We start from the raw sequence: 17891 nt of genomic DNA, 5'->3' as shown, positions 1-17891 counted from the left end.
TTGGCAAGTCCAAAGTTACCATTAATTATATTCAATATCACTATAAGAATATAATTGCACTCTAGGCCTTATTAATAAATTATATCCCAAGACTTTATTATACATACAACCCCTTCATAAAAATATCCGTAGTAATACAAAGTCATAAATATTGACTGCCACTTTGAAGGTTACTACATCTTAATCCTTGAGTACCCGGTTTAATCCTTTATGTTATTCATAATATATTTATGAAATCCAATTCCATAAATATATACTTTAGTAACTCTTTACTAAAGTGGTTGGGCCCAACACTCTGAATAACCAAACCCATTAAACTTATCTCAAGGGAATATTTTATATTTCCATTAAAAGATTATGAATTCCATCTTGAAAATATATGTTCCATCAACACTAAATGCGGCTGCCCAACATACTGAGGTTTTAACCATAACTTATAGATCTCACTCCTGATATGTCAAAACAACCTACATCTCATGATCAGGTCCATTATTCTCTCAGGATTTAGAGTTGATGTAAATAGAAGTCATGAGCTTTATTATTCATTTAACAGTCATTAGGAGAATAATAAATCTCACAGCGGTCCAGTTCAATATGTCTTAACTCTTAAAACATATCAACATACCAACTAGAAGTCTCCACTTCCATGATCAAGACAAATCATCTTAGTTGATATTTTATAGTCTTCGCAGATGAAACGCCCAATTTCATCACCGACTACGAACTAAAATTCTGAGTTTACAAAGAACTTGTGATTTATATCTTTCTGTGACTTGTCACATAAATCACATACTATGCATCTCATGGACTAAGATAATGTCCTATTAGTTCATAAATAGTCTCATATAATTAAACAACTTAATTATTTATGACATGCCAATAAATTGGATTTTAGGGCACAAACCCTAACAGCACCATGCTGATCAATGCCGGTTTAAGCTCAAAATTGTTGGCATTAATGGTCTGGCGTCTTACACCTGAGTAATTGTCATTCACAATTGGCCGTACATAATTCTTCAAGGTGCGTGGCTGTGCATTCTGTTCTCCTTCAGCCATGGCTAGTACTTTCTTCTTTCTTTGTGATCTAAAAGTTCTTTCAATCTCTGGATCAAAAGGAATAATGTTTCGAGTTCTAGCACGGTGCATCCAACGTCAAAACATTCCTCTCTTCTGCTTTTTAGTTCAGCGTGTTGCCTTTTTTCAGCCCAAAACATTCCTCTCTTCAGCCCAAAAACCTTGCTCTGTTTCAGCCCAAAACGTTGCTCTGTTTCAACGTTTTTTTCTCCTTTCTTTTCTTTCAGTTTCGACCCTTTTTCTTTCTGGTTCAGCGCCTCTTTCTTTTCTATTTCAGTTTCTAGTCTACGCACCTTCAACCCCTTTTTTCTTCTTCAGCCCTCCTTTTCTAAAGGCCAGCCCAAAACTTGTTGTAGCCCAAAAAGCCCACTCAATCTCTCCAATTCATGCTTGCCTCTCTGTCAAGATGAAGTCAAACCACCTGCCTCAAAACCAAGAAGGACCCGCTTTTCATGCCAATTCTGAAGCCAAAAAAAAAAAAAAAAAATAGATGAAGTCAAACCACCTGCCTCAAAACCAAGAAGGACCCGCTTTTCATGCCAATTCTGAAGCCAAAAAAAAAAAAAAAAAATCTTCCTTCAGCCTTCATTCATCCAAAACCCAATATTCTCTCTAGTTGCTTCATGTCTCTTCTATTTGAATAAATCTTCATTTTTTTTCAAATCTGCAATAAAATTTAAATAACAATAATGAAGTCTAAAATCAACAAAAATAAATAAAATTGGACTAAAGTTTAAAGTTGAGAAGTGATAAATTATGCCAAATTATGCAAGTCATCAATAACCACGTGCAAGCTCCGAGACCACGGACTCCTTCTTTCTTGGATTCTCCAGCAAGTACAAGCACTCATGCTTGCCTATCTTTAAGCTCTTATGGCAGCAATTGAATGATCATCAAGCTCTTGAAGAAATCTCCTTCTTGATAATCCTAAACTTGTGTGAAGGCAAGCACCTCTCAGATCTCACAAGAGATTCATACAAACAGCAATATGAGTAACCTCTAAAATGTGGCTAGGGTTTGCCTTATATACCTAGGGCAAAACATAAAACCCTAAACATTTTAATGAGCTAGGGCTGAGTTGGAATTCTGTAGAAAAAAACATTCTGTCCGATATTCGATCGATCGAGTCTAAGCTTCGATCAATCAAGCCAAGCCGAAAGTCACTAATACTTCTACATCCACTTGATTCCAACTTTACATACAACGCACATACATTGAGCAAGTCTAAACAATACTAACAACTGCTTTGATCATGGTTTGCCAACATTACACATTAGAGCTCTAAATACATTAGTTTCTAAGTCTTTAGAACCTAACAAGATTCATACAAGGCAAGTTAATCCAACAATTTTTGGTTTTTTTTTTTTTTTTTTCATCTCTTTTTCTAAGCTCTCATATCCAAAAGCAGCCATTAGGAATTTCCAAATTTTATACTTATGAGTAGAATCCAACTTAAAAATTCATCTTTTAGACACGTCATAAGTACTGTTTTCAAAATCAAAATGGATTGACCAATCAAATCAAATTAACTATGAACTGACCACTAAGCTAATTTTAAAACCAACAAAATTGAAGAAATGTAATTTTTTAGTTCCCTATATGTAATTTTTTTTTTTTGGTTGGGAATCGCTAAAATTGCAATCAAATAAACCATGGGTTTAGTAGTCAGATGTAGTTTTCTTCCTTAAAAAATTTTGCTCAAAATGTCACCTAAACAGTTGAATTAGGGCTATCTAGCGGGCCAGGGACCGAATCAAACAGACCAAATCCGACTGACTTAAAGCGCAGCGAGTAGATCCAAATAGCCTGGTCGTTTGGATATAGGTCTTCATCCTTTGAAAACTGAAACTTGGGTTTGGATGGTGGGTTAAAGGATTAGAGACCCACATAAACCGGCCTGATCACCAAGGCATACTAAAATCAGTTTTAAATTTCTTCCCCCCCCCCCCCCTCCACTATTTTACTCTTTTTTTTTTTTTTGCTGAAAAAACAATAATTTCGTTTTACCCAAACTTTGAGGCTGAGCTAGTGTTGAGAGTGTTGAGGTGACAGAGACGAGAAACCATATAATCTGCAGCTTTAGTCTTTTCCAGTCCATTCTCTCTAGGCTTTTTCTTCATGTTTTGCGTTTCCTTCCTTCCTTTGCTATTATCTATACTAGCATTTAACCCATGCAATGGGTGGGGTTATTTTACATATTAGAAAACAATAAGCTTAATATAGCAATACAATGTACTATAATTCGTCCTGGGCATGAAGTTTAATTTGACTAATTGTTGAAATAAACTAATATTAGAATTTAATTACAGAAACATTATATTAGCCTTTAATGCCATGTAATCACGGACATGACCAAATAGTCAAATAAAGGCAAGAATAGGAGTGGGTGTGCTAAATTTGTTAAAAATGCTTAAATATTATTTTATGTATTTTAAAATGTCCTGCGACTATGCTCACCACTTTAAACATACTTTGTAGTATGAAACAAACTTCTACATGGTGATATTCAGACATTAGCTTTCATTTTGCTTATCTAAAAAAGTAATTTGATTTCATTTGAATGGAAGAATTTAGAACTTCATCCTTGAAAAAAACTGATTCAAGAAATTTGGTGTGAAGATAGAATTAATTCAGATGTATTCTCTGAAGCTAGTGATCTAAATTAGAATTTGAAAATCTAATTTTAATGCTAAGATAAAAATGTAATGTAGGGTAATTCTTCTAAATTTTTTAACATTAGATTACGACATAAACAACCATCCAAGCTCACAAAATGTTAATCCAACAGCTACAAAGTGTCAAACATGATAGAACTACAATGACAATACTAACTTCATGTCCATGTGAAGATGGTTGTCTAGCACCTATAGTGAGATACATCAATTTAAGTTATTTCATCAAAACAGAGACAAAATTATATCATAATTATCTGATTTTGAAATTATGTAGACGCAAATAAAATCAGTTTTTCTTATAATTATGAAATAATCTTGGAACACACATGTAGTTTTTGATACTATCTCAATCCCTCAACAATCTTTACCCTTCTAAAAAAAAAAATTGTTATCCTCAAACCCAACCTATTAAGCACATCTTCTTTTTATTTGCTTCAAAATAGAAGCATGACATTAATCCACCATATGCTTCTACCAGTTTTATAGTAATATTCCCCCATGTATAATCTTTTCTATTATGCTTCAAATTATTGATGATGTCTCACCTATAATTTCCCATGCAAAATATTAGCACACAAAATGAAATTCCTCAATCAAAGCATCGAAACATAAGAACATTTGGAAAATGCTAAAGGTATTACCAATTTTACAACAAAAAGCTTACATAACTTACATTTTTTTTTTTTTTTTTTTTTTTTTTTTTTAAAAAAAAAAAAAAAAAAAAAAACCCTTACATCAAAAGAATTAAAATGGGCCCATTTCATGAATTTGCCCATCCATTACAGTGATTACTCCAATTTTTCTAAAGCCTCATCCGATATGTTGGATTTATGAATGCAATATTATACAAACTATGAACCTTTCCAATTAATATGCAACCAAATAGGTTCAAGAGATACACCTAAAAAGGGAAACATGAAAAGGAAAAATTGTTATCAGCTAAAATTTTATTTGCTTTAGTCAAATGAGTTCCATAGCAGCAAATTGCTAGCATCATAACTCATGTAGTTCATAAATACAATAATAGAATATAAACAGAATAAATTGCTAGCATCATAACTCAACTAATGGTATAATCATATAATACATCAATTAATGAACTTAAAAAAAAAAAAAATGAGGCAAGAAAATCCATTGAGAAAAAAAAAGTAAAGAAACTAAATAAGAAATGAATAAGTAGGTTCAAGATATCTCCCAATGCACTGAAATTTTTTTAAAGAGAAAGCAAAAGCAATCACCTTTAAATCAATATCTACAAACATTATTTCATGATACTGTTATATGAAGGGCATAAGTAGTAAGCCTGAACCCAAATATTCTTATATGCCTGTTTCTATATACCCATAATGTATTAATTCAGAATAAAGCTTATTTCAACATCAAACTTAGCAAAGTACAAGAGGCAGGAAATAGGTGTTACTAATGAGGGTTGCTCGTGACAGCAAGGTTCTCTCTGTAGCCTTCTCTGTCTCGTAGCATTGCTGTTCCTTCTTTGAGGAGTTCTGTCCCTGTGAATAACACTGTTATTCACAGGCTAGTTGGGTTATTTTTTCGGGACTTATTGGGAAACACTCTTCCTCCCTCTCATCTCTTTCCCCACTCTAGATCCTAAATGGATGATTTATCAAACCAATGGAAATCCCCCTCCCTCTCCGCAAAGGAAGGCCCAGGCCTAGCATTGAAACCAGATCAAGCTATCACGGAATTCTCCTTGGTGGCTCGCTTCCTAACAAAACGTCCGCTCAATCTGGATGCCATTGCTAATACCTTCAACCCCCTGTGGAGAACAAAAACTGGTTTCAGAATGAAATTCATTGGAGAACATTTGATACTTTTCTCCTTTGATTACAAAGAAGATGTCGATAGAATCCTAGCTGCAGAGCCTTGGTGCTTTGATAAGCACATCATGGTGGTTTCAAGATTTGATAACACAGCAACGGTGGTTAGCTCGAATCTGAACACAGTGACCTTTTGGGTACAAGTCCATGATATTCCTCTGCGCTTCAGGAACAAAGTTGTGGCTGAGCAAATCTGCGATGTAATGGGAGATGTTATCCAAACTGAAAACCCAAATGAGCGTGATGGTGGCAGCTTCATCCGGGTAAGAGTAGCCCTTAACATTTCCCTTCCCCTGTGTCGCGGTCGTCTGATCACTCTAGACAACGACGAGGTCCACTGGGTCTCGTTTAAATATGAATGCCTCCCAAATGTTTGTTATTGGTGCGGATGCCTCACTCACTCTGATAAGGACTGCGAAAAATGGATAGAGAGCGAAGGATCATTAAGCAAAGAAAACTAACACTTTGGTCCCTGGTTAAGAGCAGCCCCCTTTACGGTCTCTAAGAAGGGCTTCCTCTCCGTCCCTGGCTTTTATGCCCATAAAAAAGCCCGTAAACACAGTCTCAACCAACCAGAAGCTCAACACAAACCCCAGAAGTCCCAACCGGCGATGACAGGTGAACCTACCCAAAATCTACCGCCAAAAAATCAAACTCAATTTGGGAACCGGGCTCTTGACAACTCTGCGGATGTGACAGACCCTACTACAGTCTCTTCGGAGCCTCTCCTTTTGGTGCCCCCGATGAAGTCTAAGCAACCCATTCCATTTGATCAAATAGTTGCAGAGATTGACAGGGATATTCAATGCTTTGACAGAGTGGATCCCGCGCAACTGAGCTCGAAGATTTCCCACCAGGTTCAAACCTCATCCCACCCGATTGGGCCAAACATTGACTTAATTCCCACAGAATTTCCCCATTCACTAATTCCCACAGAGTCCACGAAAGCAGGCCCACTCAATGATATAACCAATATCTCCCTGGCCCATGTCTCTTCAGAAGCGGATAATGCAAGTAAATGGGCCCGGATTCAACGGCCCAACTTCTTGTCTACTGATGAGCCCCTTGAGACCTCCTTAGGTAAAAGAGGCCCTTTACCAAATTTAGTAGACACTAACCCTCGGAAACGCAGAACAACCTCAGATGATGACTCCCTCTCATCTTCTTCCAAAACGGCGGCGGCTGGTCAGCAGCCCCGCCGAGCAAGATGAGTCTCTTATTTTGGAACGTGAGTGGGCTTGGGAACCGACGCACTGTTCACGAGCTCGAAGGTTTTATTCGGGCAAAAGATCCCGCTGCCCTCTTCCTAGCCGAGTCGTGGGCGGGTGAAGCTAGGCTGATAAATTTATGCTCAGAATTGGGTTTTGATCATAATTGGGTCACTCCGCAAGCCAATAGACTGGGTTGCTTGGCTTTGTTTTGGAAGAACTCGGTGAAGATATTAGTTTCCTCCTCATCGCCGAACCACATCGATGCGATGGTTGGAGGTTCTCAGGATAGTTTGTGGCGTCTTACCTGCATCTATGGGTTTGCTGACTCCGCTAAAAAAGGTGATACTTGGGCTCTCCTTCGTCATCTTCGTGCAGATCCCTCTTTGCCTTGGTTGTGCGCTGGGGATTTCAACGAAATAATGTGGTCCCATGAGAAATGTGGTATGGGTCCTAGAAGGGAATCTCAAATGAAAGATTTTCGGGATGTCTTGGATGAGCTCGGCTTAAAGGATTTGGGTTTCGTGGGGAAGAAGTTCACCTGGAAAGGCCGCCGGCATGGTGGTTATGTGCTTGAACGCCTTGACAGAGCAGTAGCAAACAACCTTTGGCTCTCCAAAAATCCGGGCTCCAAAGTACAACACCTTCAAAGCTACTCATTGGACCACCTAGCCATTCTCGTTAAGCCTGAAGGTATTACTCCTAACCCAAATCGTACATTTAAATTTGAACAAATGTGGCTGCGGGATAGGGGTTGTAGTGACACTGTAATCAGTGCTTGGGGTCCCCCAATTGTTGAGGCTACTATGCCTGAGGTGGCTGGGAAAGTTAAATCCTGTGGTGTAAAACTCACTGAGTGGAGCAAGAATTCTTTTGGCAGTATTAGAAAATTACTAGAAGAGAAGAAAAAACTTTTGGCAAAAGCCGAAATGGCTGCTGCTAGGGGGGGGGGATATATTATTGGTTAAATGTCTTCAATTGGAAGTAAATGGCATTCTTGATAAAGAAAACTTAATGTGGCAGCAGAGGTCGCGCGCTCTCTTTTTAAAATGTGGTGACAGAAATACTTCTTATTTCCACAGTAAGGCTTCTCAACGATATCGGAGGAATAGGCTCTCTGGTCTATTGGATTCCCATAATGTTTGGTGCACTGAGGAATCTCAAATTAAGGACATTGCAGTTGGGTACTTCCAGTCCCTCTTCTCCACCTCCTCTCCATCGAATTTCTCTGACATCCTAGAAAAGATACAGCCTACAGTAACTGACTCTATGAATGCGATGCTCCTCAGAGAGTTCAACCGGGAAGAAGTGGAGGTAGCCTTAAGTAAGATGAAAGCCATTACTGCCCCAGGCCCCGACGGTATGCCCCCGATCTTTTATCAATCTTTTTGGAATACTGTGGGGGATGATGTCTACTCTACCGTTTTGGATTGTTTACGTAATTGTAGGATTCCGAAAGAAATAAACCTCACGCATATTGCTTTAATCCCAAAAATTAAATCCCCAGAAAGAATTTCAAAATTCCGTCCTATTAGCTTATGCAGTGTGGTTTATAAATTGGTGTCGAAGGTTCTTGCTAATAGACTTAAGGGTCTGCTGCCATCAATTATTTCAGAAAACCAAAGTGCCTTCCAGGCGGGTCGAGTAATCACAGATAACATATTGATGGCCTTTGAAACTCTGCATTTCATGAAGCACCATCAGTCGGGTAAATCTGGTTTCATGGCCTTGAAGTTAGATATGAGCAAGGCCTACGACCGGGTCAAATGGAAGTTTTTGGAGCTAATTATGAAGGGCATGAGTTTTGATGATCGATGGGTGGCCTTAATGATGGAGTGCATTTCTACAGTCAGTTATTCGATCCTTATTAACGGCGAGCCCTCGCCTATTGTCCAGCCCACAAGGGGCATCCGTCAGGGAGACCCACTCTCCCCCTACCTCTTCCTTTTTTGCACTGAGGGTCTCCATTGCCTCCTTCACCATGCTGCGGAAGCCGGCCAAATTCATGGGGTGTCCATTTGCAAAAGGGGTCCACGGCTTACTCACCTCTTTTTTGCTGACGACAGTCTATTGTTCTGTAGATCCTCAACTGCTGAATGCCGTCAGATTCAAGATATTTTAGGCAATTACGAAAGAGCCTCTGGCCAACAGCTAAATTTGTCTAAAACATCTCTCTTTTTTAGCAAGTCTACTCCAATACAGTCTATAGAGCAGATTACTAGTTTACTCGGAGTCCAAGAGATCAAGCAGTACGAAAAATATCTCGGTCTCCCTACTCTAGTGGGTAGAAATAAAATGGCTAGCCTTCGGTTTATCAAGGAGCGTGTTTGGGCCAAGCTTTGTGGTTGGAAAGAGCAGATCCTCTCCCAAGCGGGTCGGGAGGTGTTGCTAAAAGCGGTGGTGCAGGCAATACCAACCTTCGCCATGAGTTGCTTCAAACTCCCCATCACTCTTTGCAATGACATCGAGCAATTAGTCCGGAAATTCTGGTGGGGACATCGTGGAAACCAAAGGAAGATTCATTGGTCAAAATGGAGCACTCTTTGCCTTCCAAAAGACATGGGTGGCATGGGATTTAAGGATCTCCAGAAATTTAATGATTCAATGTTGGCAAAGCAAGTGTGGCGGCTTCTTGAGAATAAGTCCTCGCTCTTCCATAGATTCTTCAAAGCGAAATTCTTCCCTGATGGTTCTATCTTTGACGCAAAGGAGGATAAAGGCTCCTTTGCTTGGAAGAGTATTCTTAAAAGCAGAGAGCTGATAAAAAAAAGGATCCCAATGGCGTGTGGGAAATGGAGAAAAGATTCTTATCTATAGTGACAAGTGGCTTCCTGATCCGCAGTATCAGAAAATTCAATCTCCCCCTTCTTTCTTCGGCTCTGATGCTCAAGTTTCAATCTTGATAGACAAGGATAACAGCAGCTGGATTGAGGATGCAATTGTTAACAATTTCTCTGAGCATAAAGCCAAATTAATTAAAGCTATTCCCTTGAGTATTTCTGGCGTTGATGATAGGCTCTGCTGGTGTGGCACCTTGGATGGATTGTATTCGGTGAAGTCTGGGTATAAGCTCTTGATGAGTGAAGAGCTGAACTCTAGAGCTGCCGTTTTCCACAATACAGATAAAATTGACAGAGAAATTTTCTTCATAACGTTGGTGTTTTTAGTTTCTAAAGAACCTTAAAGATAAGGAAATGAGAATTTTATTTTTTATTCATTTTATTTATTTTATTTATTTTTGTTATTTGGATTTTTAATTAAATGCTAAGGTCATAGTTTTAATGTCAATTAAAAAAAATTATTATTATTTTATTAGCCATGTAAGCTTTAAAGTGTGTCAACAGTACACATTATTGCCTAAAATAATGTGTGTTTGACGGAACACACTTTACTTATAATTGGGTAGATCTAGGATGTGTTTAATACTTCAAGAAACATGTTGTTCAAGTCTAGTATTAAAACCATCAAGATTGGACCAAGAAACAAATGAAGAAATGCTGTTCATTAAAGCTGAATAGATAGCTTGACAGCTGTTCGACACCTCTCGACAGCTAGCTATCTATCGAGCTCTTCAGTTGATTGTTATCGCAATCTCGATAGCTTCTCGACAGCTGGTGGATCGATCGAGAAATCTTCTGTCTCCTCGATAGCTGCTCGACACCTCCTCGATAGCTGTATCTGTTGAAGTTTAAAACTCGACACCTGCTATTTATCTAGGTTACGGAAAATCAGATTTTTCAGATCTGATTTTTGGGTCAGGTTTATGTATTTGTGTAGGGTTTCTTTTCTTACAGCCCTAGACCTATATAAGGTTTATTTTAGAGGCCGTTACACATGAGAATAAAAAAGAGAACATATTCAAAAGGTGACCGATGCCTTATTCTCTCTGAAAGAAGCTACTGCATATTTTGCGTCTTAAGGTTTTGTAACCAAGTGCTTATTGATCTTCATTGTTGATGAAGTAAAGAACTTTGCAACCAACATTTTCTTCTAGTTGGTGATTGAAGTCGCATACTAGGATTCGCGTAATTGGTTAGTCACATATTGGGATTCGTGCATCATCAAAGGGTGGCGTTCATATATTGAAGAGTTTAGAGATTCTGAAACAGTAGAAGGTTTCTGCTGTGAGTTCATCTACGGGGATTGTAGAGTCTAGGGACAAAGGTTTTGTACTAGATCTGAAACTTCTCTTTACTATAGTGGATTGCTTTTCGGGAAGGTTTCTCCTCAGGTTTTTTTTACTGTGAAACTAGTTTGTTTCATTGGTTTTCCTAAGTTATCATATCTTGTCTTATTTATTTTTCTGTTGTATGATTTTGACATGATATTGATGTTTGTTTGTTTTAACAAGTTTGATTCATAATAAATCTAATTAACAACTTGGATTTAAAACTTATTAATTCTTTCAATCGGGGTCTAAATTTCCCAACACAATTCATAAATTAACTCTATCTATTCCTGAATTGGAAAGCTGTCTCAAGATCAATCATTTAATATCTTTCCTTTCCAGGAACGATATCCAGGATTTTACCCTTTGGATTTCAAGGGGTGAAGACCACAAATTATCTTCATTTCTCTTTTCATGTCTGCAACTTAGACATTTGCACCTGCGTTATTGTCTGTTTAGTCCAAAAAACTACTTTTAACGGATTTAATAGGCTTATCACCCTTGAGTTTCGGGAAGTAGACTTTGCTATGAACATTTTTGAAAATTTTATCCCCAAATGCCCATTGCTTGTGCTTGAACACTTGACATTAGAAAACTGCACCAATACTGATAACCTTGACATTGATGCCCCTAATCTCAAGTTCTTTTTATTTTGGAGGCTTTGTTATGTCTATACGTTTCAAAAATACCCCAGTTCTTGCATCGATTACGTTTGAGGCAACTGAGGACATCGACATCGTGCCAAAACCTGGAGAAATTCAACCTGCTGATATGATCAAGGTTTTTTGTTGCCTACCTGTTATAGAGGATCTAATTGTGGGTTATAATCTTCTGATGGTAAGATAAATTTGTGGCCTTTGTTTTGTACATTATTTAGTAAAAAAATACTTTAATAAGTCATTTTCTGGGGGTGTTTCGTTTTAGAGTTTTGCTGCAGGCAATATACCAGATAGGCTTCCAGCTACACTTGAATTCCTAAAAACTCGTGATTTCTGAAATATGTTTTGGGTCTCCGTGAGAGGTCTCCTGTGCACTTTGCTTGATTAGAAGTTCCCCCAACTTGCAAAAACTTAAAGTTGAGGTTGGTATGAAGATTAGTATTATCTTTTGTGCTTTAAATATACATTTATAAGGGGTTTAGATTTGATCTGGAATTTTTATTTGCTTATTTTTAGCTGTATTATGGTGCTACTGCTGATGTAAATGCTGTTGTTGAGTTTTTGGAAGCCCAACACTTCTCAGATATCTCTTTGAAGAAACTTCGAGTCTTCGAGATGTGGAGATGCTAACTTTCGATGACTCAAAGCCTGTAATGGCGTTTGCCAAGCTTCTGTTAGTCAAATCACCCTTGCTTGAGACAATGCGTATTCAGCTAAGGAGAGAGGTCTCCACAGGATTCAAGATATTGAAAGAGGTCACACGATTTCGACGTGCATCATCAAATGCAGAAATCATATGCTCAGGATGAAGTGTTTTGCATGTCTATATATAAGAGTCATACAAGAAAGTTTGGCTTTCGCAATGCTCAAAACTCCTTTTAATGACAACGACTCTTAAAAGAGATCTTAAACTTGTGAATGAGGTTCAACAATGGTGTTTTGGTATGCTTAAGGATTTGAATGATGCTGCTGATAGAACTTCTTGTCCAGCAATGTTAAAGTTTCACCAAAAGAAGTAGTTGAGTAGAGAATTCCATTCGTTGGTTGAGCACATGTTTGTTTTTCCTACTTGTTGGTTTGAGTTAATACATGCATTCTGTCCAATTTAGTTCCTTTTTTTTTTTTTTTTTTTTTTTTTTTTTTTTTTTTTGAATGGTTTGGACTTTCGACTCAAAAGGGTAGCCTGACCCAAAGAGTGAAGAACCAAATGTGATCTTTTCAATAAATCAATTGAAGGATACCATGTGCAAAGTCATGGGTGTTAATTTTGTCCTCGGAGCAGTAGATTCAATTATTAGCTTTATTTATTTGGGAAGTTACACCAAACCAAAGTTAGCTAGAATGTTCATATGGAGGTTTTTCGTAGTTGTGAAGAAATTATTTCATCAACCATATGTGGTATGGCTATCGGAGCATTACATTCATCAACATGACCTGCATGAAAATCAACCAAAGACATTTGTTTATTCTACTGCCTGCTACATTCAATTACTGAATCTGTAGCCATTAGAAACCGTCCTTGTCAGAGCCATCTCCAACCCATTTTCTAAAATGCTTCTACCTCTGTTACTGGTAGAACCCGCACATTGTGGGGAAAGTCATTGGTGTCAACTTAATTTTGTCCCCTGACCAATAAAAAAAAAATATTATTATAGCTTTAGTTATTTTGGGGAGTTGCACCAAAGCCAAAGTTAGCTGGTATTTTATGTTCTTAACTTCTCATGTCCCTTTTTGTGAGTGTGAAGAAATTATTTATTTATTTTTGGCCAAAATGCAAAACCTAGTCTCAAAGTTTCTTCAGTTTGTTAAATTTTTTTGGAAAAAAAAAAAAATTGGAAAATATTTTTCAATCATTAATTGAATTTTTTTAAATTTAAAAAATTTGAAGAAAAATTTAAAAATTGAAAAATTAACCACAACATATAACAAAAGTTGATGGAAAAGTCTTAATTGAATAAATTTAGAAGTTAGAGGACTAAAATGAATTTTGGTGAAATAGAAAGGGTGAATTTTGCACTTTAGCCTTTATTTATTTATTTATTTATTTTTTATCATTCCATAGTTGGAAATAAGGAATTTGAATCTTGGATGTTTAAGTACTAGTTAAACTATAAGCTTCTTTGCCCTACTTTTCATTACTATGACTTACCTGAAAATTGGCCAAGGAGTATTTATTTAATTTGTTTATTCTACAGCCTGCTATCCCTTACCAGAGCCATCTCCATACCAACCTAAAATGCTTCTACCTCATGATTTCTTTACTTCAGTTCAGGGGTATACTGGCATAGAGAAGGCAAATTGAACTTGACCTTCTCTGTTTCTTGTTTTGCTTGTAGAACCCCTTCTATCCTTTCGTAAGCATTTATCTGTCATAGCCAATATTTGGCATAGGAGATTGGGGAAAAGAGAATATAAAAAAAATGAGTACGCCAATAATGGAGCGTCCCAAACATCGTGTGCTCTCTAGGGAAGAAGAGGCTGAGATTTCACGTAGTAAAAAAAAGGTTAAGGATGTTCACCACGCTGGGTTCAAAGTTGGAAATAGTGAAGGTGGTTCATCCCGTGGGCATCAGGAAGCATGGGGGTTGCCTAAGAGGTCTTTTAAGGATAAGCTTATGGGAGAAATTCCAGGTGCGTTCGCCAAGGCTTTTGATTTTACTGATGTTATGGAGGAAGAAGCCGAATCAGATGATGAAGTGCTGGACCTTCGGGAAGGTTTAGCAGTGGTGAAACTGTCCAAGGAAACCAAAATGAGGATTAGGAGTCCGTGGGCTTTAACGTTAATTATCAAACCTTTTGGTAAGGCAGTGGGTTTTAATTTTCTCCAAAACAAACTAAACTTGCTTTGGAAACCATCGGGGAGGATTGATTTGGTGAGATTAGGACACGGATTCTTCTCAGTCCGTTTTGCTCTGAAGGAAGATTTAAATGCAGTGCTTGAAAAAGGGCCATGGTTCATTGGTGGACATTTTCTCGCCATTAGGCCATGGGAACCTCTTTTCAAACCAGCGACTGCTAACGTTAATTCCATTGCTGTGTGGGTTCGTCTCCATGGTCTTCCCATGGAGTTATACGAAACTGAGGTGTTAAAGCAGATTGGTGATTCTTATCATCTTATTGGGTCAACAAAGACAGGTCTCCACAGTTCAGATTTTAATTGCAATCGCTATAGACAGTCGCTATCAAATACCCTCCTTGACCATTGGCTGCAATTGTCAATAACCCCAACTATTCTGAATTCCTCACGAACTAGAGGAGCTGCCCCATCAGTGTACCTCCTTACAAATGAGACTGCAGAGTGGTCTGGCTATTACTAGGATTGGGCCCAGGCCTTTTAGTTTTTGGAACGGATTTCCTTATGGATAGGAATCTGTGAGTGCATGAACCCAGGATTATTGCATAACAGGCTTTATGGGCCAGTCTAGTACTTTGACATTTTCGCAATTTGAGAATTGTGCCACACTTTGAATGGCAATAAGGATTGAGGAGGACCTTAATGACGTTTCTCATTTTCCTCCTTACAGATGATAAAATAAATTGATATATATATATATATATTTTGTCTTTCCATATCTTTTTAAATGACATAGATAGAATAAAATGACAGAAAAAATGCAAGTGACATAGAGATATATATCACCATGCCGTTAGCCCTCACGCAATGCATGCCACAGATAGTACTACGGTTGGGACGGATGTGTCAGATGGTAGTGGAGTGGTCATGAGCAATGATTCGTACGGGGCGTGGATGATGGTGACACGTAGGAAATCTGGACAAAGAAGGATAAGGAATGCCACGGGGTTGGAGGGACCTCCTGATTTGGGGTTGTGTTCGGGTAGACAGCAGGAGGAAGAAAGGCTTGGTACTAATTTATCTAGTGTGGGCTGGAATAGAGAGGCCAACAGGGTTGAGCCGAAAGGGGACATTGGGAGTGGGCCTGAAGGTATAAAGGGGGTAGAGGCCAATGGGCCTTTCGTTGTGGGCCGAGAACCTTTTGCTGGTCACAAGAGGGGAGGGATTCTTAATGAGGCCCGACTCAGCTCTTCGGTGAAGGGGAAAAAAGAGTTGGCAAGAAATAGGGCTCCTAAGTGGGTGTCAAAGTCAGAAGTAGGAGAAGAGAGCAGGAAAGATACCCACATAAATTCGGGGTGGGTTGCGCCAGGGCAGAACGGTGATGGTCAAGGGTCCGGGGAGTTGTTCCAGTTTGCAGCAAGCAGCCGAGGCGAGCTGGGGCTTCAAGCTCAGGCCGATGAGGGTTCTGGGTGTTTAAAGGCTGGGTTTGGCCGACTGGGTGATGGTGCGAGCAGGAAGGAAGATCAGTCCAGGGACGGTGACCAGTGTAAGGCTGGAGGTTGTACAGCAAGCACTAGTGAAGGGCGAAGCAAGGTGAGCGGTGATGGCAGCCTCATCGATGGGAGATTGTGTGATCAAAATCATATTAGAGAACAACAACCTGGCCGGCGCGATGGAGTTGATTCGGGTTATGTTGAAGCTGCCGACGAATCTGTGGCCAGAGATGGGAAGTGCATGGGAGAGGATGGCATGGATGGTTTGGAATTTGGAAAGGGAAGCGGAGTTTGTGATCGCTCTGTTTGACGGGTTTGAATTTTGTAGTCTTTTAATAATGAATATTATAATGTGGAATTGCAGAGGCGCTCTGAAGCCCAATTTTCAGAGGCATATTAGGCAGTTGGTTAGGACACATAATCCTGACATTTTGGTTGTTATGGAAACTCGGGTTGGGGGTGATAGAGCAAAAGAGATTACTGATCGCCTTCCTTTCGATGAGGCTATTATCGTAGAGACGATGGGTTTCGCGGGTGGCATTTGGCTTCTTTGGAATTCAGCTAGAGTGGAGGTTGTGAAGCTAGCGAGTACGGAGCAAGAAATCCATGCCGAAGTAAAGGTATTACATTCTAACCTTTCTTGGATTTTGTCTGTTGTGTATGCTAGTCCTAGGTTTGTGGAAAGGCAGGTGTTGTGGGATAATCTTATGAGAGTTGCGGAGTTGCATAGTAAGCCTTGGATTATAGCGGGAGATTTTAATGAACCCCTTTGCAGAGGGTGATAAATTTGGGGGAAGACCAGTTAGTATAAATAGATCGTTTCTTTTGAAGGATTGCCTGGATAAATGTAATATGGTGGATATGGGGTTCAGTGGGCCGAGATACACGTGGACGAATAGAAGGGAGATTAGTAGTCTTATTCAAGAGAGAATTGACAGATTTTTTATGAATCCTAGTTGGTGTCTTTTGTACCCAGAGGCTAAGGTGTCGCACTTGACTAGGTGTCACTCGGATCACTGTCCAGTTTTGATGGAGACGAATCCTAGTAGACAGCTGCACCTTACGAGGCCTTTTAGATTCCAATCTTTTTGGTTGTCGGATCCTTCCTTTCCTGATGTGGTTAAACAAGCTTGGCAGCATCCTAGGAAGCTTCTTGAAGCAGTTGAGATGTTTACCAAGCAGGCCAGTTTATGGAATAAGAACCAGTTCGGGAATATTTTCCATAAGAAGAAAAGGGTAGTGGCGCGGCTTGATGGGGTTCAAAGGGCTTTGGCGAACCAGCCATCTACCTCTCTAGTAGCATTGGAAAATCAGTTAATTAAGGAGTTGGATGATGTGCTAGAACAAGAAAGGGATCTGTGGGCTCTTAAATCCAGAATTAATTGGATGATTTTGGGAGATAGAAATACTTCCTTTTATCATGTTTCTGCACTGGCTCGTAGGAAGCGTAATTTGATCACTGCTATTAAGAATGAGGCGGGGGAATGGGTGTCAGAAGAGCAAGAGGTGGCAAATTATATTAGGGATAGTTTTATCAATATCTATTCTACATCTCAAGAGGCAGTTACTTGGGACTTCAACTACAGTTTACAATGGCAACCTAAGCTCTCTTGTGATGAGAAGAACAGTATTAGCCATATGGTGACAGATGAGGAAATTAGAGCCGCTCTCTGGTCTTTGAAAGCCTTTAAAGCCCCAGGTCCGGATGGGTTACATGCTGGGTTTTTCCAAAGATTCTGGCTTGTGGTGGGAAGATCGGTCAGGGAAGAGGTGCATGCTGTTTTTAGGGATAAGAAGATCCCGGAGTACTTGAACAATACAAACATTGTGCTAATTCCAAAGAACCAAGGACCTGAAACCATCGGGAGCTATCGTCCTATAAGCCTGTGTAACTCAGTATATAAGATAGTGTCTAAGATTCTGGTGGGAAGAATTAGACCTCTACTGGAGCAAATTGTCTCCCCTTGCCAAACAGCTTTTGT

The 17891-nt window shown here is 39.0% G+C and overlaps 1 protein-coding gene and 1 pseudogene across 1 annotated transcript; both read left to right on the top strand.

Moving 5' to 3' along the window:
- Positions 1 to 6794: 6794 nt before the first annotated feature.
- Positions 6795 to 7763, top strand: LOC111985633 (uncharacterized). The gene has a single exon (XM_024017284.1). The coding sequence runs from the start codon at positions 6795 to 6797 to the stop codon at positions 7761 to 7763; it is 969 nt and encodes a 322-aa protein (XP_023873052.1).
- A 3480-nt stretch (positions 7764 to 11243) lies between these two features.
- LOC111985632 (F-box/FBD/LRR-repeat protein At1g13570-like) overlaps positions 11244 to 17891 on the top strand; it is a 26686-nt pseudogene continuing 20038 nt past the window's right edge.

Source organism: Quercus suber, unplaced genomic scaffold (genome assembly GCF_002906115.3).
Source record: "Quercus suber isolate HL8 unplaced genomic scaffold, Cork oak 2.0 scaffold_522, whole genome shotgun sequence".
Classification (NCBI taxonomy): Eukaryota; Viridiplantae; Streptophyta; class Magnoliopsida; order Fagales; family Fagaceae; genus Quercus; species Quercus suber.
Note: the sequence above shows the minus strand (reverse complement) of the source record. Positions and strands in the feature narration are given on the sequence as shown.